This window comes from Vulpes vulpes, chromosome 5 (assembly GCF_048418805.1).
Source record: "Vulpes vulpes isolate BD-2025 chromosome 5, VulVul3, whole genome shotgun sequence".
In the NCBI taxonomy this organism is placed as follows: domain Eukaryota; kingdom Metazoa; phylum Chordata; class Mammalia; order Carnivora; family Canidae; genus Vulpes; species Vulpes vulpes.
This window is the reverse complement of record NC_132784.1, coordinates 41,944,709-41,964,392: the sequence shown is the minus strand read 5'-3', so window position 1 is coordinate 41,964,392 and position 19,684 is coordinate 41,944,709. Positions and strand designations below refer to the sequence as shown.

Here is a 19,684-nt window from a genome sequence, read left to right as displayed (position 1 = left end):
CATGCAGATACAAGGGGCTTCTCATCACCTGTCTGTCCTCAGGTGTGAGGCAAAATCCAAACTTCTTGGCTTTCAAGACTGTCTGCAATCTAATCCTCAGCCCACCATTTGACTACATCTCTCAGGACTTCATAAATGGTGCAAAGTCACTCAAATTCACATCTTCTGAAGACCAATGACGAATTCCTCCCTTGCCCTTCAGAGACCGCCTTCCCTCTCCCTTGATAAGCATTCGAACCCTTTGGCCCCTTTGGCCGGCTCACCTCTCAGCCCCTGGTGGCCTTCCTCGCCTCTCTGGCCACAAGCCTCTCCTTCCCTCGCCCATACCCCAACACAGTTACCAGAGGAAACCACTGGAAAACACATATCAATGTTTCGCTTCTTGCCTAAAACTCATCTCCTGTTCTCTGTACCTTCCAGGGCTCAAGTCTTTGGACTTGCCTGCCTGGCCAATCATAACCTCCCTCCGCACCTTCCAGAACCTCACACTCCAGAACTACTTGTTGGCAGTCACTTGGAATGTCACGCTGGTTTGTACCACACGTACTCTGCTTGCTGCTCATACACTGGCTGAATTCTTCCTGTGTGTCTTCCAGTTACCTACTTAGGTAGCATTTCTTCTGGGACACCTTCCCTGGCATCTCCTAAACCCTGCCAATTCCCCAGGAAACAGGGATGCTCAAATCCCTGCGTCCTTGTACCTCAGACATGACTCTAATTCTTCTCTTCCATGTATCTGCACAACTTTAATTTTTAATTTCACTCTGTCCTCCTTTGACTTCTTTTAAGCCTGGACTGTATTTTATCACTCGCTCCATTGACAGAACCTCAGCAAGTATTGAGCAGAAATCTGAACTGGAAGCACCCATCGCTTAGTTTTAATTACACACTGCATTGTGATTCCTCTAAGCCTCATATTAGTTGCAGCTTTTAAAATATTTATGTTTTCTTTTTCTACCCAACTGTAAGCATCTGCAGGGCAAGAATTATATCATTTGTTCTCCGCCATAACAAATGCTGTGCAACTTGGTAAATATTTATAGAATTTTTTTTAAAAAAAGGTACACAGAGAATAAACATGATTAAAAGTTAAACATGCCCAAAGTACAGATGAATGGCCCATTCTAAACAGTTTCAAAATTGTGCATTATTCTGTAATATGCAAGTGCCCAGACAAACCAAAGACCGAACAAGAGAAATAAACAGTACAGATTAATTTGAACAGGTTACAAAAATCTAGTCTATGTTGCCTGTAAAATAAATTAGCTTTTCTACAGAATAGAAATGTACTGAGATTACATATAAATTACAACCCAATAAAGTCGCTTTTAAAAAAGAAGAAATTGACTGAAGAAATATGTAATATCCTTAGCATATGTATTAAATGAATAAAGGTATAATTTTCACTCTGAGAGGTCCTGAAACTTTTCACCAGGGTATATAAAATATAACGCTTCATAAGGATTTCGGGTCTTCATCTATTCATCTGAGATCGGGGTATTGTCAGTATGTGCCCACAAAATTGGGCACTCTCATTCTGTTTGTACAAATTACACCTATAGTTATAGAGGGTAAGGCGTAAGAAACAAACCCACCTACCCAAGCCACCCACATCTCCTAGAAAATGGTCTTTTACACAGACAGGTAGCCTTCCCCTAAGTATGGAATACTGTGAGTCATAAATGCTAAAGTCCTTTCTGAGAATTTAATATCTAGGACACAAGCGAGATCTGGTCTCACTACATCCAAGAATATACAAATAAATTGGTAGTCAGCTGAGCACAGCATAGGAAACTCAGACTGCGTATGTCTAAAAGCATTTAAAAAAAAACCAACAAGCTCTGAGTACTAAACCATCCAAGTTTCTACAAATTGGAACAGAGTGGTTTTGGGGAAATATTTAAACACAGAGTATAAATTTAGACCAGAGGTTGGCAGACGTTTTCTGTAAAGGGCCAGACAGTAAATATTTTAAGCTTTGCAGGCCATAAAGTCTGTTGCAACTACTCAACTATGCCTTGCAGTTCAAAAGCAGCCACAACGATACATAAATGAGTGGGTGTGACTGTGTTTCAATAAATTGTTTACAAAAATGGGTGGCCAGCCTGTGAACCATGGTTTGAGAGCCCTGACTTAGATCACTGTCTCACACTCTTCTAAAAACCAGAGCCAAGTCTCAATAAGTCAGAACCAAATCTATTTAACAGAGTAGGTAATCAATCTAGGAAAAAACAAGTCATAGCTATGAAGTAAGGAGAAGGGTTTGTTTTTCAGAGGACAGACTCAGAATATGTCCTGAGTACCACGAGGATCACGGTGCTGTGTCTAGATCGCTGAGGTAACAGCCTTGAAAATATGTTCCTAAGGACAAGTATGTGCTAGTTGCTATGCTTGCTTAAAACAACAACAAACAAGGGGCACTTGGGTGGCTCAGTCAGTTAAGCCTGAGACTCATGCTCAGATCATGATCTCAGGGTCAAGAGATGAAGCCTTGCTTCAGGCTTGCGCTAGGCATGGAGCCTGATTAAGATCTTCTCTAAATAAATAAATAAATAAATAAATAAATAAATAAATAAATAAATAAATAAATAAATAAAATAAAGTGAGCAAACCTTTACTTAATAAAAAAAATAAATAAATTTTAAAAATAAATTAAAAAAATAAATAGATAAATCTTTAAAACAAAACCAGTCTTGTAACTTTCTGGTTATAAGACTATCTGGTTTGCTGATGACATCATACAACCAAAAAAGGAAGACACAGCACTGTGATTGACACCTAATACAGAAAGGCCAAACCGCAAACCCATGGCAGACCGGAAAGAAACGTGTCCCACCAGTTTCTGTGTCCAGAGGCAAGTCAGGCACATGGGCAGGGGATAGGAAGTTGCTGAAAGAAAGGCTGACGTTATAGCAAAGCTGCCAGGATCACAGCAACGAAATTCAGAAATGCCTGCTGGGGTGTCGGGGCAGGGGGGTGTCACCACGGGCGTGTCAGCCTGGGACCTCTGTCATCCATCTCCACGACCAGTGGAGACACATAGCAGAGCTTTGGGGGTCCTGTGTACAGACCCTAAACAGACCTGGGCCCCTTCCCCGTTAGGAGACTGGCTCACCTCATCATGCTATACCCATTTCATTAGAGGTCCTCATACAGAAAATCCTATTATTTCCTGTGACTCTCACAATGAGAAAAATGGTACTGACCGGTGCTGTGCACTGTGCACGGCCACATTTCACCAACGCTAAGACATCCAGGAATCAAAGACTACATGAGTATGGAAAACTCTTTGCTGCCAGTGTCTTCTGGGTCTGGTCTAGCTTGGCTCCCCTTCTTCTACATAAAAGGGTCTGTCCCTTCTTCTCAGCCGCTGCATACGACACATTATTTCTCTATTGCTTCTGTTCTTAGAGAACCCAGTCCTTAAGAGGGGACCATGGGAAAGAATACATGGAATGTTTTCTTCTTCTAATTACATTTTTCATACAATCTTTCAACCCTTTTTAATTAAAAAGCAATCTAATTAGGGGCACCTGGGTAGGTCAGTGGTTGAGCATCTGTCTTCAGCTCAAGTCCTGATCCCAGGATCTGGGATCGAATCCTGCATCGGGCTCCCTGCACGGAGCCTGTTCTCCCTCTGCCCATGTCTCTGCCTCTGTCTCTCATGAAAAAGGAAAATCTTTTTTTTTTTTTAAATCTAATTAGATTTCTCTAATTAGAGAAAACGTCACTATGAAAGATTTTTTTCCCAACACTCTTTTACAAAAGTACAAATTTTACCACAGAATGAAATACTAAAATATACCGTCCAAAGACTTAAGCAGGGTCCTTCTACGATTATTTATTCCCACAAAAAAAAAAAAAAAAGAAACTCAACATTCCTTTTAAAGATAATCGCTGGTTTTTATCAGATGATCTGCAAGACATCTGTAAATAAGCTCAAAAAGTAAACACGCAAGGACAGAGATCAAAAAAAGGTACCACTAAAACTGACCCATGACAGGTTTCACAGTCCTACGTCATAGGTTAATTTGTCCAGCTGTCGGATTAAACCGCATTGATGAGGTCCTGCTGGTAGGGCTCAAGGTTTGAGGCCACAGGGTCCCGGGAAGCCACCCTGTGCCACGACAGGAGGACAGAGCAACACGCAGCCACTCAAAGGCCCTTCTGTGTGCCTGGCTGGTGCTGGTTCAAGGCCTGCCGTTCCTAGGCTCTGAGTGGCTATGAAGGAAAAAAACAAAACAAAACAAAAAAAGGACTCTGTGGAGTCTGTCTTTCTATCCTGACAGTGCTTCCAGGTTCACAGCTGCGGCAGCATGGACAGCACACACTGGGCAGTGACGCGGACTTGCTGAATTAATGAACTCAAGAGCCGGACAGACTCTTCCTCCTTGCTCCAGGCTTCCCTGGGCTCCGGTGCCTCTGCCAAACAGGGATCTGGGCTCACTCGTAACCTGGAAACCCATCCCCTGACCTTGAGGTGGAGGGAAGGACTCCTTGGTTCCAGCCCTTGGCACAAGTGACAAACGTCCAGCAGTCCTTCTGGGTCTGAAGTTTTCCCATCTATAAACTGAGCTGAGTGGGAATTCGTGAGTTGTGTTACCTTCTAGTGCTACTTTACGACTCCTTACTAAGTCAAATAATGACTAGAATGGATTTGCCATCCCCACTTAAGGCATGTGACATTGTTTGCTCATTACTCTGGGCTTCAAGGTAGTACCGACATAGATAGAATCCTACGCTGAGTTCTTAAAAATCTAAACGTTGGGTCTGCCAACTGGATTTAGGGATGTACTTTCCTAACGAAATTACAGCAGGCATGCTGCATTCCTGGGCAGGCACATAAACGTCTACCCGCGTGCTGCAGCAGAGCCACAGTACTGTAATGTTCTAAAGCCTAACGCCCGTGTTCAGCACCAATGAAGAAACCTAATCCCAGAGCAAATCTGGGAACAAGTCACACATGAAACCACTCTCCTCCCCCAGCCCCATGGGCCCAGACGGGACTTAGCTTCGGCAGATGCCTAGAGGACAGGCTGTGGGGGACACAGCTCTGGGGCAGTGGAAGCAGACAGAATGGAAACTGCTGGTCTGTGGCAGTCGGGGAATTAAGTCCCTGGCTGCAGGCGATGTTTTCCGTAAGAGATGTTCTTGAGTCGGCAAGGCCGGTAACATTCCCCCAGAGCAGACAGGCCGGAGTCTCGGGTTTCTCCCCAGGTCTGGCAGGAGCACCGGCGGGCATCAAGGGAGCCTTTACCTCCTGAGCCTCAAGAGATAAACAGGAAAAGCCCGAGGAGGAAGTGTCTTCCTCAGACTCCAAAATAAGAGCAGCCCTCGCGGGAATGCACCACAAAGGTCTGGAAACATCTTAGTCACTGCGCTGGTGGGCGGCACCGGCACCGGCACCGGCTCGCACGGTTCCTGTTCGCACGCCTTGCTGGGGGCTGACTTCTCACAGGAGCTGGACTGCGAGCACAAACGTGCAACTTGGTACCTGTAGCGCCCGTTCTTTACGTGATGCCCCAGCACCTGTTCACCGAGCCCACACCGGTCCGTTCCCTTTGGGCCAGCAGTTCTGGCCAAAGGCCTACACCTGCCAGGAGGCATGGTGACATCAAAGGTGCAATCTGTGGCTGCAAAACGCAGTGAGGGTAACTGGCCACACTGAAGATCCCAACAGCCTAGGGAATCAGCACACCACGGGGGCAGGGGTGGGCCTGCTGTGCACTTTCCTCAGGCCACAGTACTGACCCGGCTTCTATGTTTACTCACTGGGATTTCCCTGCCCTCAAGGAGATCACAGTGTGTTGAAGGCAGAAAGAAAAGAAAAAAAAGAAGAGGAGGAGAGGAGGAGGAGAGGAGGAGGGGAGGAGGAGGGGAGAGGAGGGGAGGGGAGGGGAGGGGAGGGGAGGGGAGGGGAGAGGAGAGGAGAGGAGAGGAGAGGAGAGGAGAGGAGAGGAGAGGAGAGGAGAGGAGAGGGAGAGGAGAGGATTCCCACGACAGGTGGTAGGAGACCATCAGCAGCGGTCACAGGTGTGTGGAGCCACACAGAGAGGGCATAGCAGGCACGCGCCGCTTCTGCTGCCCACGACTAGCTGAATCCGAACAGGAGCGAATCAGGCAAGGAGTCGAGGAAGAAAACAGTGCTCGTGAAGGACCATGGGCAGCTCTCTTCTGCTGGAACCACCAAAAAGGCACAGCGGAGAAGGTATGGAGAAGGTTCCAGACTCTACCTCTAACCCACAGGGAGAGTCCACTCAGGACAGACGAACCTGTACTCCTAAGAGATCGCTCCAGCAGCTGTGTGAAGATCCACCCGAAAACTCTGTTATCTGCCCATGGGTCTGATCTCCTGGGCTCTGATCACGGAGCAGTTGGTTTTGTCGGGGACCCTCCACCAGGGCCCCCAGCAGCTCCAGCTCTGGCCCCACCAGCACCTAAATCCTAACAGACCTTTGGAGGAAGCCCACTGGTCTGGGTATTGGGACTTTAAGACATTTATGCATCTGCCTACCACTTTGCGTTATTAATTTTATTGTACACCCCTTGATTGGGGGTTTTACATTTAATATCCAATGGAACATGTAAAAACATGCTCTGTGCACAGCATAATCAGAAAAAACACACGCCGCAGCAATAAAAGAAATTAAGATAGAAGGCCGGGTCTTTTTCTTTAGACTACACAAGCAAGCATATACAAGTAAGTATTGGCAGCCTTCAACCTTGTTTGAAGAAATTGCCCATGAGTTTATAGAAAAATGCCTTCTAAATGGCTGTAACAGACATCTGACCAGATATAAACATTTCACACCTAAAAGCAAATCTTCCTAAGAATCTGAAAAAACATCTCTTCTGGACATACACCAAATTTGGAATAACAGATTCTTACTTGAGTCACATTTTCCAAATAACTTATTAATCTTCCTCAAAAATGTTTTATTTTTCTTCATTTTCTGTCCCTCATGGCAACAGTTAGTAAATTTCAGACATAGAAATTAGTTGCCCACTTGGCATTTCATCTTAAATTCAGAGTGCCAAATCTCCTACTTCTTTCTCTGCATCTTTGACTTTACTTTCCATTCAGGGAAATAAAGTCAGTATGTATCCGTCTTAAGTGGGTGCAGTGGACACCTGAGCACACCAGTTCATTCAACCAGCAGCCACTGTGCAGGAGTGATGAACATTACTTGTCCTTCCCTCCCCTTTGGGGCACAAAGGAGCAAACACTTCTCAGTCTGCTACAATTGGGTCTGGTCACACAACTCATTTTGGCCAATGATGCACTGTGCGTCACATACCCAGAACAAGGGTGTGTAAAGGCCAATCGGATTCTCCGCCTTTCCCCCCCAACCCCTTGCAGTGACACCTACGTGGAGATGGTGGGGCTGAAACTGCCTTGATCACTGAGTCATCAGTGGAAGGACGGCTGCCCCACTATGAGTGGAAACGTCTGAACTCACAGCAAACTCTGCATGTGCAAGAAATACATTTTTATTGTATAACAGGATAGACTAGGGGGGTTCTCAAAGGGTAGACTTACAAGATGCAGATTATCAGGTTCCATCCCAAACCTACTGAATCAGAAACTATTGGGGTGTAGCCCAATAATCAGCCTTTTACCAAGCCTTCTAGGAGACTGTGATGCACAGTGAAGTGAGAACCACCAACTAGAATATGGTACCAAATCAAAGGCCATTACCTTCCTTAATATGAACGCTGTATCTCTGCAGCTGCAAAGAGGGATGGATTGTATTAAGATAGTCAAAGCAAAGGGCATCTGGGTGGCATAGTCAGTTAAGTGTCAGACTCTTGGTTTTGTCTCAGCTCTGGTCATCATCTCTGGGTTGTGAGATCAAGCCCCATGTTGGTTCCCAGAGCCTGCTTAAGATTCTGTCTCCCTCTCCCTCTGCCCCTTCTTCCCCACATGCGTTCTCTCTCTCAAATAAATCTTAAAAAAAAAAAAAAAAAAAAAAAGTCAAAAGCCAGAATGATTTTACATATACAGTAGCTAAATCCTATCTGCCCCACATAATATTCGTGTACTTGATTTTTTTTAAAACCTAAATAAAGAGCTCTTTACTTGTTAGGATTTACCTTGCAAAATCCCTCCCAGCTTCTTGCCCTACAATCAGGTCACTGATAGGAATGCCAGGTAAAATCTCATCCAGAAATAGGAGGTTTCTCCCAACACAGCCGTGAGCCTAGAGTCAGCTATAAATTCAGTATTTCAGCCAGGCCCTTTTGTGCTACACTATGTAAAACAGTGGTAAGTGAGAGACCCTCACAAGCTGCGCTGGAATCTGGTTACTCTCCCTGTGGAGATTATTCCACCAAGTACACTGGGAACAAAAGGAAAGTTAAATTAGTAAGATATATCTGGAATCACCTTTTCTTAGCCGTCAACGAGTTCCTTTCCCTGGTGCTCAGAACATAGCTACGCAACAATCTGGTCTCTGAAATGCTTAGGCTCAATAAGGTAGAATGAACTATGGCCTGCCATTTTCAGAATCGACCTGCAAGCTTCTTTACCCCACAAGCTTGTTTACAAGAGCCAGACCTTTCCTCAGGGCCTACTTCTTTCTTCGGCATCCATTTCTCCCTCAATGATATTGGTTCTGTTTTCCCTAAAGAAGCAAAACAGGGCAGCCCCAGTGGCTCAGTGGTTTAGCACCACCTTCAGCCCAGGGTGTGATCCTGGAGACCCAGGATCGAGTCCCACATCGGGCTCCCTGCATGGAGCCTGTTTCTCCCTCTGCCTGTGTCTGCCTCTCTCTCAATCTGTGTCTCTCATGAATAAATAAAATCTTTTTTAAAAAAAAGAAGCAAAACAGAGGAGCTTCCTCTTGGTCAAATGTAAACATACTTTCCCAGACAACAGTGGGTTTTACCTGTCCTTTCCCTTCGTATTCTATAAAACGTTTTCTAAGTATTCCCTCCAACAACTGGACATATTTTACAAGTTTTGGCTTATTACAATTCCAGAAGTACTTGATAAAAATCCACGAATTGCCAAGTACATTATTAGCTCACATTAAATAACGAAGAAGCCACTCTGAGGCTTCCCGCTTTTTTCTACCCTAACTCTCTTTCCCAATTATAGTTTCCCATGCCAAGTGATCATTAAAATACACATATGGATAGTCTCTTGAAAATATACGCTTCTTGTTCTCAGTAAAGAAACCAGAGGCCTCTGGCTGGCTCAGTTGGGTCAGGAGTTGAACCGCCACGTTGGGCATGGAGCCTACTATAAAAAAAAAAGAAAAGAAACCAAGTCTCTTTGAAGAAATGGTTGGCTAGGGCTAGAGCGGGGAAAGCACAGGATGAACCAGGAATATACCAACAGAAGAAGTAAGGAAGTCTCAATGACGAGACCTTGTAATTTCCAAGATCTGATCCGACAACTTTTACTTTTTTATATAGTATCAGGTTACGAAAGTACAGAATGTGTGATCTGACCTCAGATACCATCTCACTGAGGGGATCTTATTTTGAGGTTACAGAAGACCCCTAAAGCAACCGAGAAAGAATGTCAGGAGGTATATGAGCCATAAAAATGTACATAAAATTCTGTGTATTTGTACATTTATGTGGGAAAGGGCTCACCGCTGGGATGTGATTGTCAGGATAATGATACTGACAAGATCATCTTCCTGTTTTCGTATTTGAGAGTAGGGACACAGGAAAGATGAGAAGATTTCTGTGGTCAAAAAACTATTTAATGCCCAAACCTAGACGTGGCTAACACAATACCTCTTTCCAAATGGGCAACATCACAAACCACGGAAGCTACAATAACAAACAGATTTAGAACTTGTCCTCAAAGAGCTTTATGATTTAAAAAGACAGCTAAAACCTGCCCATAACAAAACAATAATATCAACGTTAGAAATTATCAATTTTATACTGGTTTCTCTGTATGGAAGTTAACATTCCTTTCTAAATGTGGCTGCTCTGGGGCTCCTGGTGGCTCAGTCACTTAAGCCTCTGACTCTTGGTTTTGGTTCAGGTCATGATTTCAGGGTCATGGGATCAAGCCCCATGTTAGGCTCCACGCTCAGCGAGGGGTCTGCTTGTCCCTCTCCCTGGCTCCTCCCCCTACTTGCATGCACTCTCTCAAATAGATCAATAAATGAAATCTTAAGAAATAAATAGCTGGTTTTACTCTAAAAAATGATCTGGTAAATTATTTTTAAGTTATTACATCTCTATCAATTTTTGTGGATTACCTACTCCAGATTTTTTTAATTATTTGACTTAATATTGGATTACAACAAATTACTTAAAAAAAAACTTAAAAACCACTGAAAGTGGATACTGGATTTGTATTCATAAAAATATATACATTCATTAGAGAAATAAAGACACTAAGCTACTAAATAAATACCTAGCATAGCTGGAACTATGTTTTTGGGTTTTGTTTTTGTTATTTTTGTCTTAAAGATTTTATTTACTCATGAGAGACACAGAAAGAGAAGCAGAGACACAGGCAGGGGGAGAAGCAGGGAGCCTGATGTGAGACTTGATCCCAGGACCCCAGAATCACGCCCTGAGCCAAAGGCAAATGCTCAACCACTGCGCCACCCGTGTGTCCTTGGAACTATGTTTCTGAATATTGAAGACAAAATATCTTTGTTTTGATGAAGAACCCCATACAAAATATTTTTTTGTAAAAATTTTTTGGATGGGAATTCAGAAAAAAAAAAATCAGAAACAATTATTGAAACCGAAACAGGCCATTTTAAAAGAAACAGCAGTGAATTATCCTGACATAAATTTTTAATTCATGCCAGGTGGGCTTGCTCCTAACTCCACATCTTTTCTCCAGAGGAACTGTACTAGTAGGAATAACACTAAAGCAAACTGGTGCATTGCGGTTGGCAGAATGTGTTACATTATCCTCAAAATTATCTCCCCTCCCCCCCCATGTGCATTCGCTCTCTCTCAAATAAGTAAAAGCTAATAAATAAATAAATAAATAAATAAATAAATAAATAAATAAATAAATAAATGCATGTATGCATGCAGGTGGTATAGCAGCGTTTCTGCAGCATGCCCCATGTGAGATACAGCTAGCTGGAGGAAGGGGGGGTCAGAGAAATCTCAGGAGCTGCCCGACAACCGAGGCTGGTGGGGATGCAGCTCTGCACATGAGAGAATAATCATCAAGCTAAACGGAGAATTGCCTAAACAAAGATAAACAGGTGGGCTAGAAGGTATGAAATGCATGGTGAGGGGGCAGGCTCAGGAGAAGGAAGGAAGCATCAAGTCAGGTCGGACACCAAGCTTTTGGTGGCAGCAGAGGCTGGGGACATGCTCCAGTCTCCCTGTCACACAGCCCCAGAGCATCTGTGAGTTATCCAAGAAGCTGAAACACTTGAGAAGGGGCTGGGTTTGGTGGACTGGAATGTAGTCAAGAAACCACAGCTAGAGACAAAGATGTGGAAGTTAGCTGCACATGTATATGGGAAGTGAAGCCACAGAGTAATTGAAGTTTCCCAGAGAGAAAGCAGGGGGGGGGGGGGGGGGCAGACTGTTCCCAGAACAGAAGCCCAATGGCTGCTCCAGCAGTCAGGAGAAAACTGAGGATAGTGAGCAATATTCAACACTTAGGGTAGAAAATGCTTTTGTAGGAAGACCTGCCAATCGTGTGAAATGCTGCGGGAGGAAGGGTGGAGGGGTCAGTCAAGGTAACGACCGCAAAATGTCCAGTTGCTCCGACAGTAAGGAGGGGGGCGTGATGAGCGGACACTCCAAGGTGGCCCAGGGAGGAGGACACGACCCCGAAGTGCCACCAGCAAGTGCCTGCTCAGCCATCAGAAAGGCAGGGACAGAAATGGCCAGAGGGTGGGAGATTCGAAGTTTGGGGTTTAAACAGAAGGGAGGAGGTGAAGAGAGTTCTCAACAGGAGGGAAGAAGAAAGGAACGGGAAGAGATGAGAAGCCTGCAGGTGGGTGGTCTGCAAGCACAGGGTGCCCGTCCAGGTCAGAAGGGCACACACACTGGCTTCGGGTGCACGCTCAGTCCTCTGTTCATTTCGCTGCTTTAGAGTTCTTTCCTTCCCTTCCCCACCTCCCTTTAGTTCTCCTCCAGAGGCTGAGTGAGCAGCACTGCAACTGCAATTTAATCTGATCTGCCTCATTCCAAAAGGCAGCGCCTCAACTTCTTCAATGCTAATCCTAAAATCCTACTAAGCCCAACATTTCCTCTGGATGAATGGCCGCCTCTAATGGAAGTACATGCGCTGCACACAGCCCACCTGCACGCTCCGCAGGCTCAGGGCGGGGCTTTACGCTTCCCTCCTCAAGCAAATAGTGTGTTACATTTCATTCCACCAAATCTGTCTTGGAGCTGTCCCTTTATCTTATATTCTAGACCAATCACTGTCAGATGCACAAGGTAAAGGTAGTTAAAAAAGAAGAAGAAGAAAAAAAGATTTTTGATATGTTCTAAGATGGTTACAAAAACCTCAAATGTGTAAGAAATGAAACCACTGGACCTAGACTGAAGTCTGCTCCTGTTTTAGCATTTGTAAAACCCAGTTTGGGTGCCAAGAAAAAAAGGCTTTTCCTAAAATCACCACATCAGGCTTGGAAAGATAACTACAGGTAATGTATTTATATAGTAGATTAACCAAGTACTGCCCCTTAAGAACCACCCAATATTTGCAATGACTACTGTAAGACGCCATGGCCCCCTTGGGGAGCCTAAAATTGAGATGATCACATACACAATGTGCTACTAGAGCCACGTGTGTTCTGTAGGTAATTTTTACATGAAGAGACACTGAATTAAGTGTTGTCAGACCAAATAAAGCATCTTTTTGCATCGGGATCAATGCTCGACGATAAGTTCATACCTTCTGGATGGCAGTGAGGTAAAACAAGTTACTCAAAATAGTAACAAGATCAAGGAATGCTTCGAACACTTAACAAACTTTTCAAGGATCTGATGTCTATTAATTACAAGCCAATTCTTAGGTACTTTATACACAAATTCCCCAAGAAAAACCACTTAGTTTTATTGCCTTAAGTTAAAGCAATTAAGATGGTCTTTTCTAAAAGCGTGCTGTATCTGAACTGAATGACGGATCAAAGTATCCCTAAGAGACACAGCTGGTATTAGATGCCTCAGAATGCAATACAAAAAGGATATATCACCTATTCGTATCTAAAAATTCAACCTGGATCTAATCAAACTCCTAGGAATTATGAAATAAAGAGAAGCAAATTAAATAATGTCAAAAGGAAGCAATTACCCACATCCAGAAATGTGGATGACAAACTACAGGACATGTAACCCAATATTTCCAAACAAAATGATATCAAGTTAAAAAATAAAATAAAATGGAGGGAAGGCTACTATAGAGTAAGAGATTTAAGTTATACAACAGCCAAATGCAATGCAGATTCTTTCCGGATCCTGACTGGAACAAACCAACTTTGAGACTGCCGAAATAATATTACAAAATCGTCTTGCTATTTTCATGAGGTCTAATAATAGCCATGTAAAAAAATAATCCCGATTAGTTGATGTGTACTTATTATTTTAAAAAGAGAAAGATTTTTGTCTGTATAAATACTGCAACTCAAGATTTTTCAGTGACTGAGTTACAGAGCTTCTCCTGGATCATTTAAGGAAGGATGAGGTAGGCATCCTTCCCACTATCAAACTCAGGAAAAGAATCACATTAAGTCATACAAATACTCCTAACAGTTTCCAGAAACATCACTTTTTTTTTTCTCCTCCTTTCTTCCTTATTTGTTAATTACTGGCAGAGCTGAGTCAAGCACACAAGAGCTGGAGGTCCGCCAGTCCTGTGCTCTTCCTTGCACTAACAGGGTGGCCCTCTGCTCTTACCTTCCCGTGCTCCTTCCTCACGTGAGAAATGTAAACATCCCTCTGCGTGAACAAGCGGTCACACTCCCAACACGTCCACCCGGGACTGGCCACTTTCTTGGGCTCCATGGATTTTTTCACAGGTGATGGAGATTTCTTTTCCAATTTCTCTTTCCCGTTCATGGATCTGGTATCCTCTTTGTTTTGATTTGCTGAATTTTGAGTTGCAGGCTTAATGCTCAAAGGCAAGTTTATACCCAAGTTGGGAGGCCCTTCAATACTTTTCAATGTTCCATGCATAGACTATGTTACAAAAAGAAAAGAAATATATCTATCACAAATGGTTACCACTGAGAGAAGCACAAGTGGACTATCTTAACACATTACAGATATTCCAGTATGATTTTATTTTCATTCAGAGACATTGCTTATTAGAGCAAGAAGAAAACCTAAGCAAAATATACACTTAAAAAGAGACAGAGGGGAATTAACCTTTACGGTTGCTCTAAATTATCTGTTTCTGGTTCCAAAGAACTTCTGAAAGCTTACTTGCTTGTGCCATTTTTAAATTCTTAAAAGGGGGGGGGGGTGCGCCTTCTGTGTGGAGTCCAAATTATTCCTGGCTGTCTATCCTTCCCCAGTGAAGGAGTGAGTCCTCTCTGTAACAGACTCTGGGAAAGAAAATTCTTTCTTTCACAGCTCCCCAGAAACGTGTGACTAGGCTGATGCACAAGTAGGTATTCAAGACCCTCAGCCAATCACCCCTGACAAACACCTGACACAAGAGCCAAGCTTTATCCCTCCCTTTTGTACCTTCCATGTTCTTGGGATACTTGTAAACGTTTGGGTTTTTGGGGGGTGGTATCAATTATCAACATCCCTACATCCTATTCCAGTAGCCCTTCTTACCAATGCCACCCAGGCTTATGGACTGTACACAGTAGACACTCAAAAAGCCTCTTATAGCTATTCAACCGTTTATCATCATTAACATAACAGCCACAATAGCTGTCCCACTTAAGCTTACAGGATTCCAGATTCTACTGGGGCAAAATTGGTGCCATCTGATTCTAAAGGTCAGCATGCTTTGCTTTGTGTTCTAGAAGCAGAGTCAAAAAGGGGGGCGGGGGGGGGGGGGGGGAGGAAGCAAGGCAGTCTGTGCCTCGATGTAGAATTTATCCTTCTCATGGGGTCAGACGTCAGGCTTAGTCCTGAACCTACAACCTACGGAAAGGCACATTTCCTCAAGGGCTCTAGGTCTCCTGCATCACACAGATTCACACTGAAGAGGTGTCGATTCCATATTCTTTCCTAAGTGAGTCAGAAGTGGTTCCCTCATGGTACTCTCCCCAGCATACCTTCTCAGGCACGGTCACTTCTACCCAGAAGATCCTTAAAATGGTCTTTTAAGAAGGGCCTGGGAGAATGTCTAATGTTCTTTGGCGAGATGTGATCGTGTGACAGCCAAAAGGCCACACGCGGGATTCTCTGCCACCTTGCAGGGCAGAGGCTTTTGGGTTTCAAATATGGCCTTTTTCAAAACAGAAGCCAAGTTTTTACCTTTTTAACCATTTAAAACCCAAAGAAAACAAAACCCAAAATCTCTTAGTAAACTTTTCCTATGTTTTCAGCAAATACATTTTTACTAACTAAAAAGTTGAGGAGAGAGTAATGGATTATTCTTCTATGGGATGACCTTATAGTGCGACACAAAGGCAGCAAAAAAGTTCTCTGCCTTGACAAGAAGGCCACATATGCTAAAATGGGAATTTCTAATTTGCTCGTTCCATCTTCACTTCATGAAGTAAAAATAACATCGTTTATTAAAAACAAAGATCTTTTTTTAAATAAAAGAAATACAACTTAATTCTTCTTAATTCTTCTAGAACCGATTTTTCCTTAGGTCCTGTAACAACAAATAATTTAAACGTTTGTAACTTGAAACTCTGCTTTAAATGTAAATGCCAACATGCATATAGGGATCCTACACAGTGAATAAACCTGCATTTTGGCAGAAGAAATAATACAAATTGGATTAAATCAGACAAATAATGATCTACCTTTAAATGAATATGTATGGGAGGGAAACACTGTTCCTTGCCCTGCTTTATCCTAACTTTCTCCTTGGGAAGCACAGGTATTAGGTTATATAAATAAAACTCACAAGAACTAGTACAGATCTTAAAAATAAAAACAAAAATAGGGTGCTCCTAAAACGTTATCTTTACTCTTACCCATCTCCCAAACACGTAAAGGCAGAAAATTTTAAATGTATAGAACATACGTGAAATGAGAACATAAGTGAATATTCCCACTGTTTTTTGTATCATGTAGTCTCATAAAGGTTCAGATGAATAAAAACAATTCTTTCGTCCTGTGGCCACATGATTTTGCCACTCCTCTTCAGTCTCTATTCTTGGAACCTTGTATTCCTCCAAATTCACTATTAACACAAGGAAGACCCTAACCACAAGGTTGATGACCCCACTTCCGGATGTAAAGAGGAGTTCCAGAAAGCAAATACCTTAAAAGCCCCTTAAGAAGTAACTTTTCTTTCTTTTCTCTTTTCCCCCCTGTATAAAATATGTTAAAATATTTGGGTCTAATTCCAAAGTCACTACATTTTTATGAGCGGTTTTAGGGTTGGTTTTTTTCTTCTTTTTTCCTGATTGTTCACTAAATAAGTATTTGTTGTCTGGATAATTTTATAGTGTTAGTGAAAACCTTTAAAATATCTTAAGAGAATTTTACTGTACTTCAAGTGATAATGATGAAGTGTATCTCTCATGCAATGATTCATCCTAGTAATGCCACAGAGCCACTACCTCAGCCCAGCCACCAATGAGCAGACCCTCCAATGAGCAGACATCAGGTACTCTGCAATAGGTAGCTGTGCTACGTGAGCTCACATATGCTTAATGTGGAAATTTCAAGGATTAACAGTCTATTCATTTTTAACTAAGATGAGACTAGACTAATTCAGAGTAGTCTGTTGATTTGCTGTTGAAATTGACCTTTCTTAGATCCTTTATTAAAAAAGAGAAGAACTACAAGAAAGAAAGATGGAGTTCATGATATCGGGCCTGCTGGTGCTTTCTCTTTTTAAAAAAGTCAAGTCTTTTTAAGCTGAGAGCTGATGGATATTACCTCCTAATCACAAAGGAATAAAATTGCTTAACCTCTCACAGTGGGCAGGTAGGAGGCTAGGACTAAGCACTGTCCTTCATGAGCTTACAAGGCTGTAAAGAGAGTTAGGTGCTCCTTTTGGGGGCTGGAGGGCGAGGGTTATCCAAACTGGACATTTACTCATTTCACTAACTGAACACATGCCAGGGACCAGACACTGTGCTGTAGCCAGCACATTTTACTGTCAATTTACATGCAACCTTGATAGGAAGAAAAGACCGGGGGGAAAAAAAAAGATCTAGGGACATCAATTATAAAGTAAATTTAGCCACTTAAATAATTTCAAGGGAAAGCCTTCATTTTTCTAAATACACTGATATTTACAAGGAATTAAAACATAATTCATCAGAATTGGCTGGCTATTTCTAAGTCCTATACAACATGGACTGCTCAAAAAAAGTAAACTTCATAGTCGTCATTTTCACATGTACAAAAAAAAAGAACCCTACCACTTTCTTTTTCTTTTGGAATAAGGGCATTCATTTGTTGCTCTACACTGATTTTCACGGTATGCACATCAGGGCTCAGGAATAAAAAGCACCAGTCAAGTGAACATATGATGGCAGTAAATTGCTCTGTACCAACAACCAGCTTCCATCCCTTCCCTTGGCAGCATGCATGCTTTCTCCTCATCCGCAGCTCAGCCTTGACTTGTGATCAATGAATGGCTCTGAGATTTACTTAAAGGACACAAGAGATGCGCACACACCTTGATATGATCCATCATGAGTTGCTTCTGTGCATATAAAAGAGAACAGTCTGGACACTTGAAAACAGACACCTTCTGGTTTTCGATGTGTTGGTCAAAGTGGCGATACAGCAGGGTTTGCAGGGTAAATACAGTGTCGCACATGGAACACTTATATATTATTCTAAAACAGAAGAAGTGCGTGGAAATGTCAGTCAGCCCTCATGTCTGAAGCCAAAGGAACCACTACTTTTACATCGCATCTCAAGAATTCAGGCGGCAGAAGCAAGGAGGACACATAAACATGGTTAAAAAAATAATAATAAAAAATAAGAACAGTTTAGCTTTGAAATAAACTTTGGGAGGCAAATGACATCACTTGAGTGCCGATCCACCTTAACATTTTGAGTAAAGATGCATTCCACCACATTTGTATTGAAGTCTAAATTAATGACCATTTTACCACTTATAGATCTATCACTGACACTTGTTTGTGCAAGATCTTCACTGGTTACTGTAACAGAGAGCAAAAGCGCTCTTGATTTCTTTCTTTCTTTTTTAAGTATTCTTTAAAAGAGCAAACAAGGACTGCAGCTGGACAGTGGTCCCCGAACTTGCAAAAGAATCTGCTAATGAACTAAGTGGGCCTGTTCAGCTCTGACTCCTGCACAACCTCTTACTTGTCCCAAGTTTTCTGAGTTAGGAGCGACTTTACACTTAAACTGCAGTATTTCTCACATGTCCTCAATATGGAAAGCCATACACCAGTAAACAATTCTACACCACGCACCCCCCCCCCCCCCCCGGAAAAAAAAGAAAGAAAAGAAAAAAAAGAAAAATCCACAGCACTGTTGCTTAAATACTTGAATGTCTATTGTGCTTAAAATGCTTAAAATGGGGGTACACTGTCTACTACAGATCATTTTTGTACCTGCCATTGCTGCCAGGCAGCTTTCCTAAACTAACTCAGGAGACCTGAGCCTTTTGCACATAATCTCTTCTATCCAGCCATCAACACCTTCCATTGAAGCCCAGGCAGCAGGGAAAGTCCCTGGGACTGACCTCCACCTACAAGGTCTTCCCTGGTCACTCAATATGCCATAGTAGGTCCCCTTCCTTCTGTGACTATCATCCGGGGAGGCCTAGGGACACCTGTGCCTCCCCCTGAAGAACGGCTAAGAACCCACACAAAGAATCTTAGGGAGCAGCTCAGGAAAATGGCAGAGAAACACAGACTGAAGGGACAAGTCACAGATGGAAAAAAGCAGAGCTGAGATTCCATTTGCTATTTCCACAGCAAAGCCAAAGAAAGGAATGCCTCCTGAAATTGCAGGTCTTTCCTCCCAGAGTCTTTTCAAGAAAGCACTTCTCACCTTGTAGCTCTCGGTCAAAAAGTTACAGACTTAGCTTTCTTTTCCTTTTTCCACATAAAATTTGTATGTTTAATTGGACCAAACAGCACGTGTTTTTATAAGGTCTTGACATATTGGTAATGTAGCACCGATCACAAGCACGCTTGGGCGCGAAGGGTATTTTGGAGGACTTCCCTGTATGGCTAGCTCAGAGGAGGCACCCAGAGGATGCATCATCATTAACTGTACCAAGTGTGACAAGGATGTCCATTTGTTCACTATTATAAATAGCTCGAATTGAAAATAGCCCAAACATTCAGTAATAGGAGTCGTTAAGTAAGCGCAACTATGTCTTTTTTTTTTTTAAACAAATTATGCTACAGACAAGCACCAATGAATGGGAAGAGTCTCGTGGAAATTAAAACAACAGGGGAAAAGACAGCATATACGATACGTCCACATTTTTTTTCAAGGTGAGAAAAGATACAGAAGCTCACACAACTGTCATCGTCACTGCCGGATGATCCTACAAGTATTCTTACTGTTTTGCTTGTCCATAGTTCTTGATTTTTCTGTAATTAGCAGAGAGCAATAAGAAAAAAAGAACAGCCTCAGGAAAACA

General features: G+C 42.7%; 1 protein-coding gene across 30 annotated transcripts in view; it reads right to left on the bottom strand.

Moving 5' to 3' along the window:
- Positions 1 to 19,684, bottom strand: part of ZNF532 (zinc finger protein 532) — a 106,911-nt gene that overhangs the window by 13,505 nt on the left and 73,722 nt on the right. For 28 of the 30 annotated variants that reach the window (XM_072757992.1, XM_072758002.1, XM_072757998.1 and 25 more), the window contains 2 exons: positions 17,732 to 17,894; positions 13,858 to 14,139 (listed from right to left, as the gene is read on the bottom strand). The exons of the other annotated variants lie outside the window; for them this stretch is intronic. In XM_072757992.1, the coding sequence (XP_072614093.1) occupies positions 13,858 to 14,139; positions 17,732 to 17,894 (445 nt within the window). The remainder of the gene's footprint in view (positions 1 to 13,857; positions 14,140 to 17,731; positions 17,895 to 19,684) is intronic. 30 annotated transcript variants of the gene reach the window in all.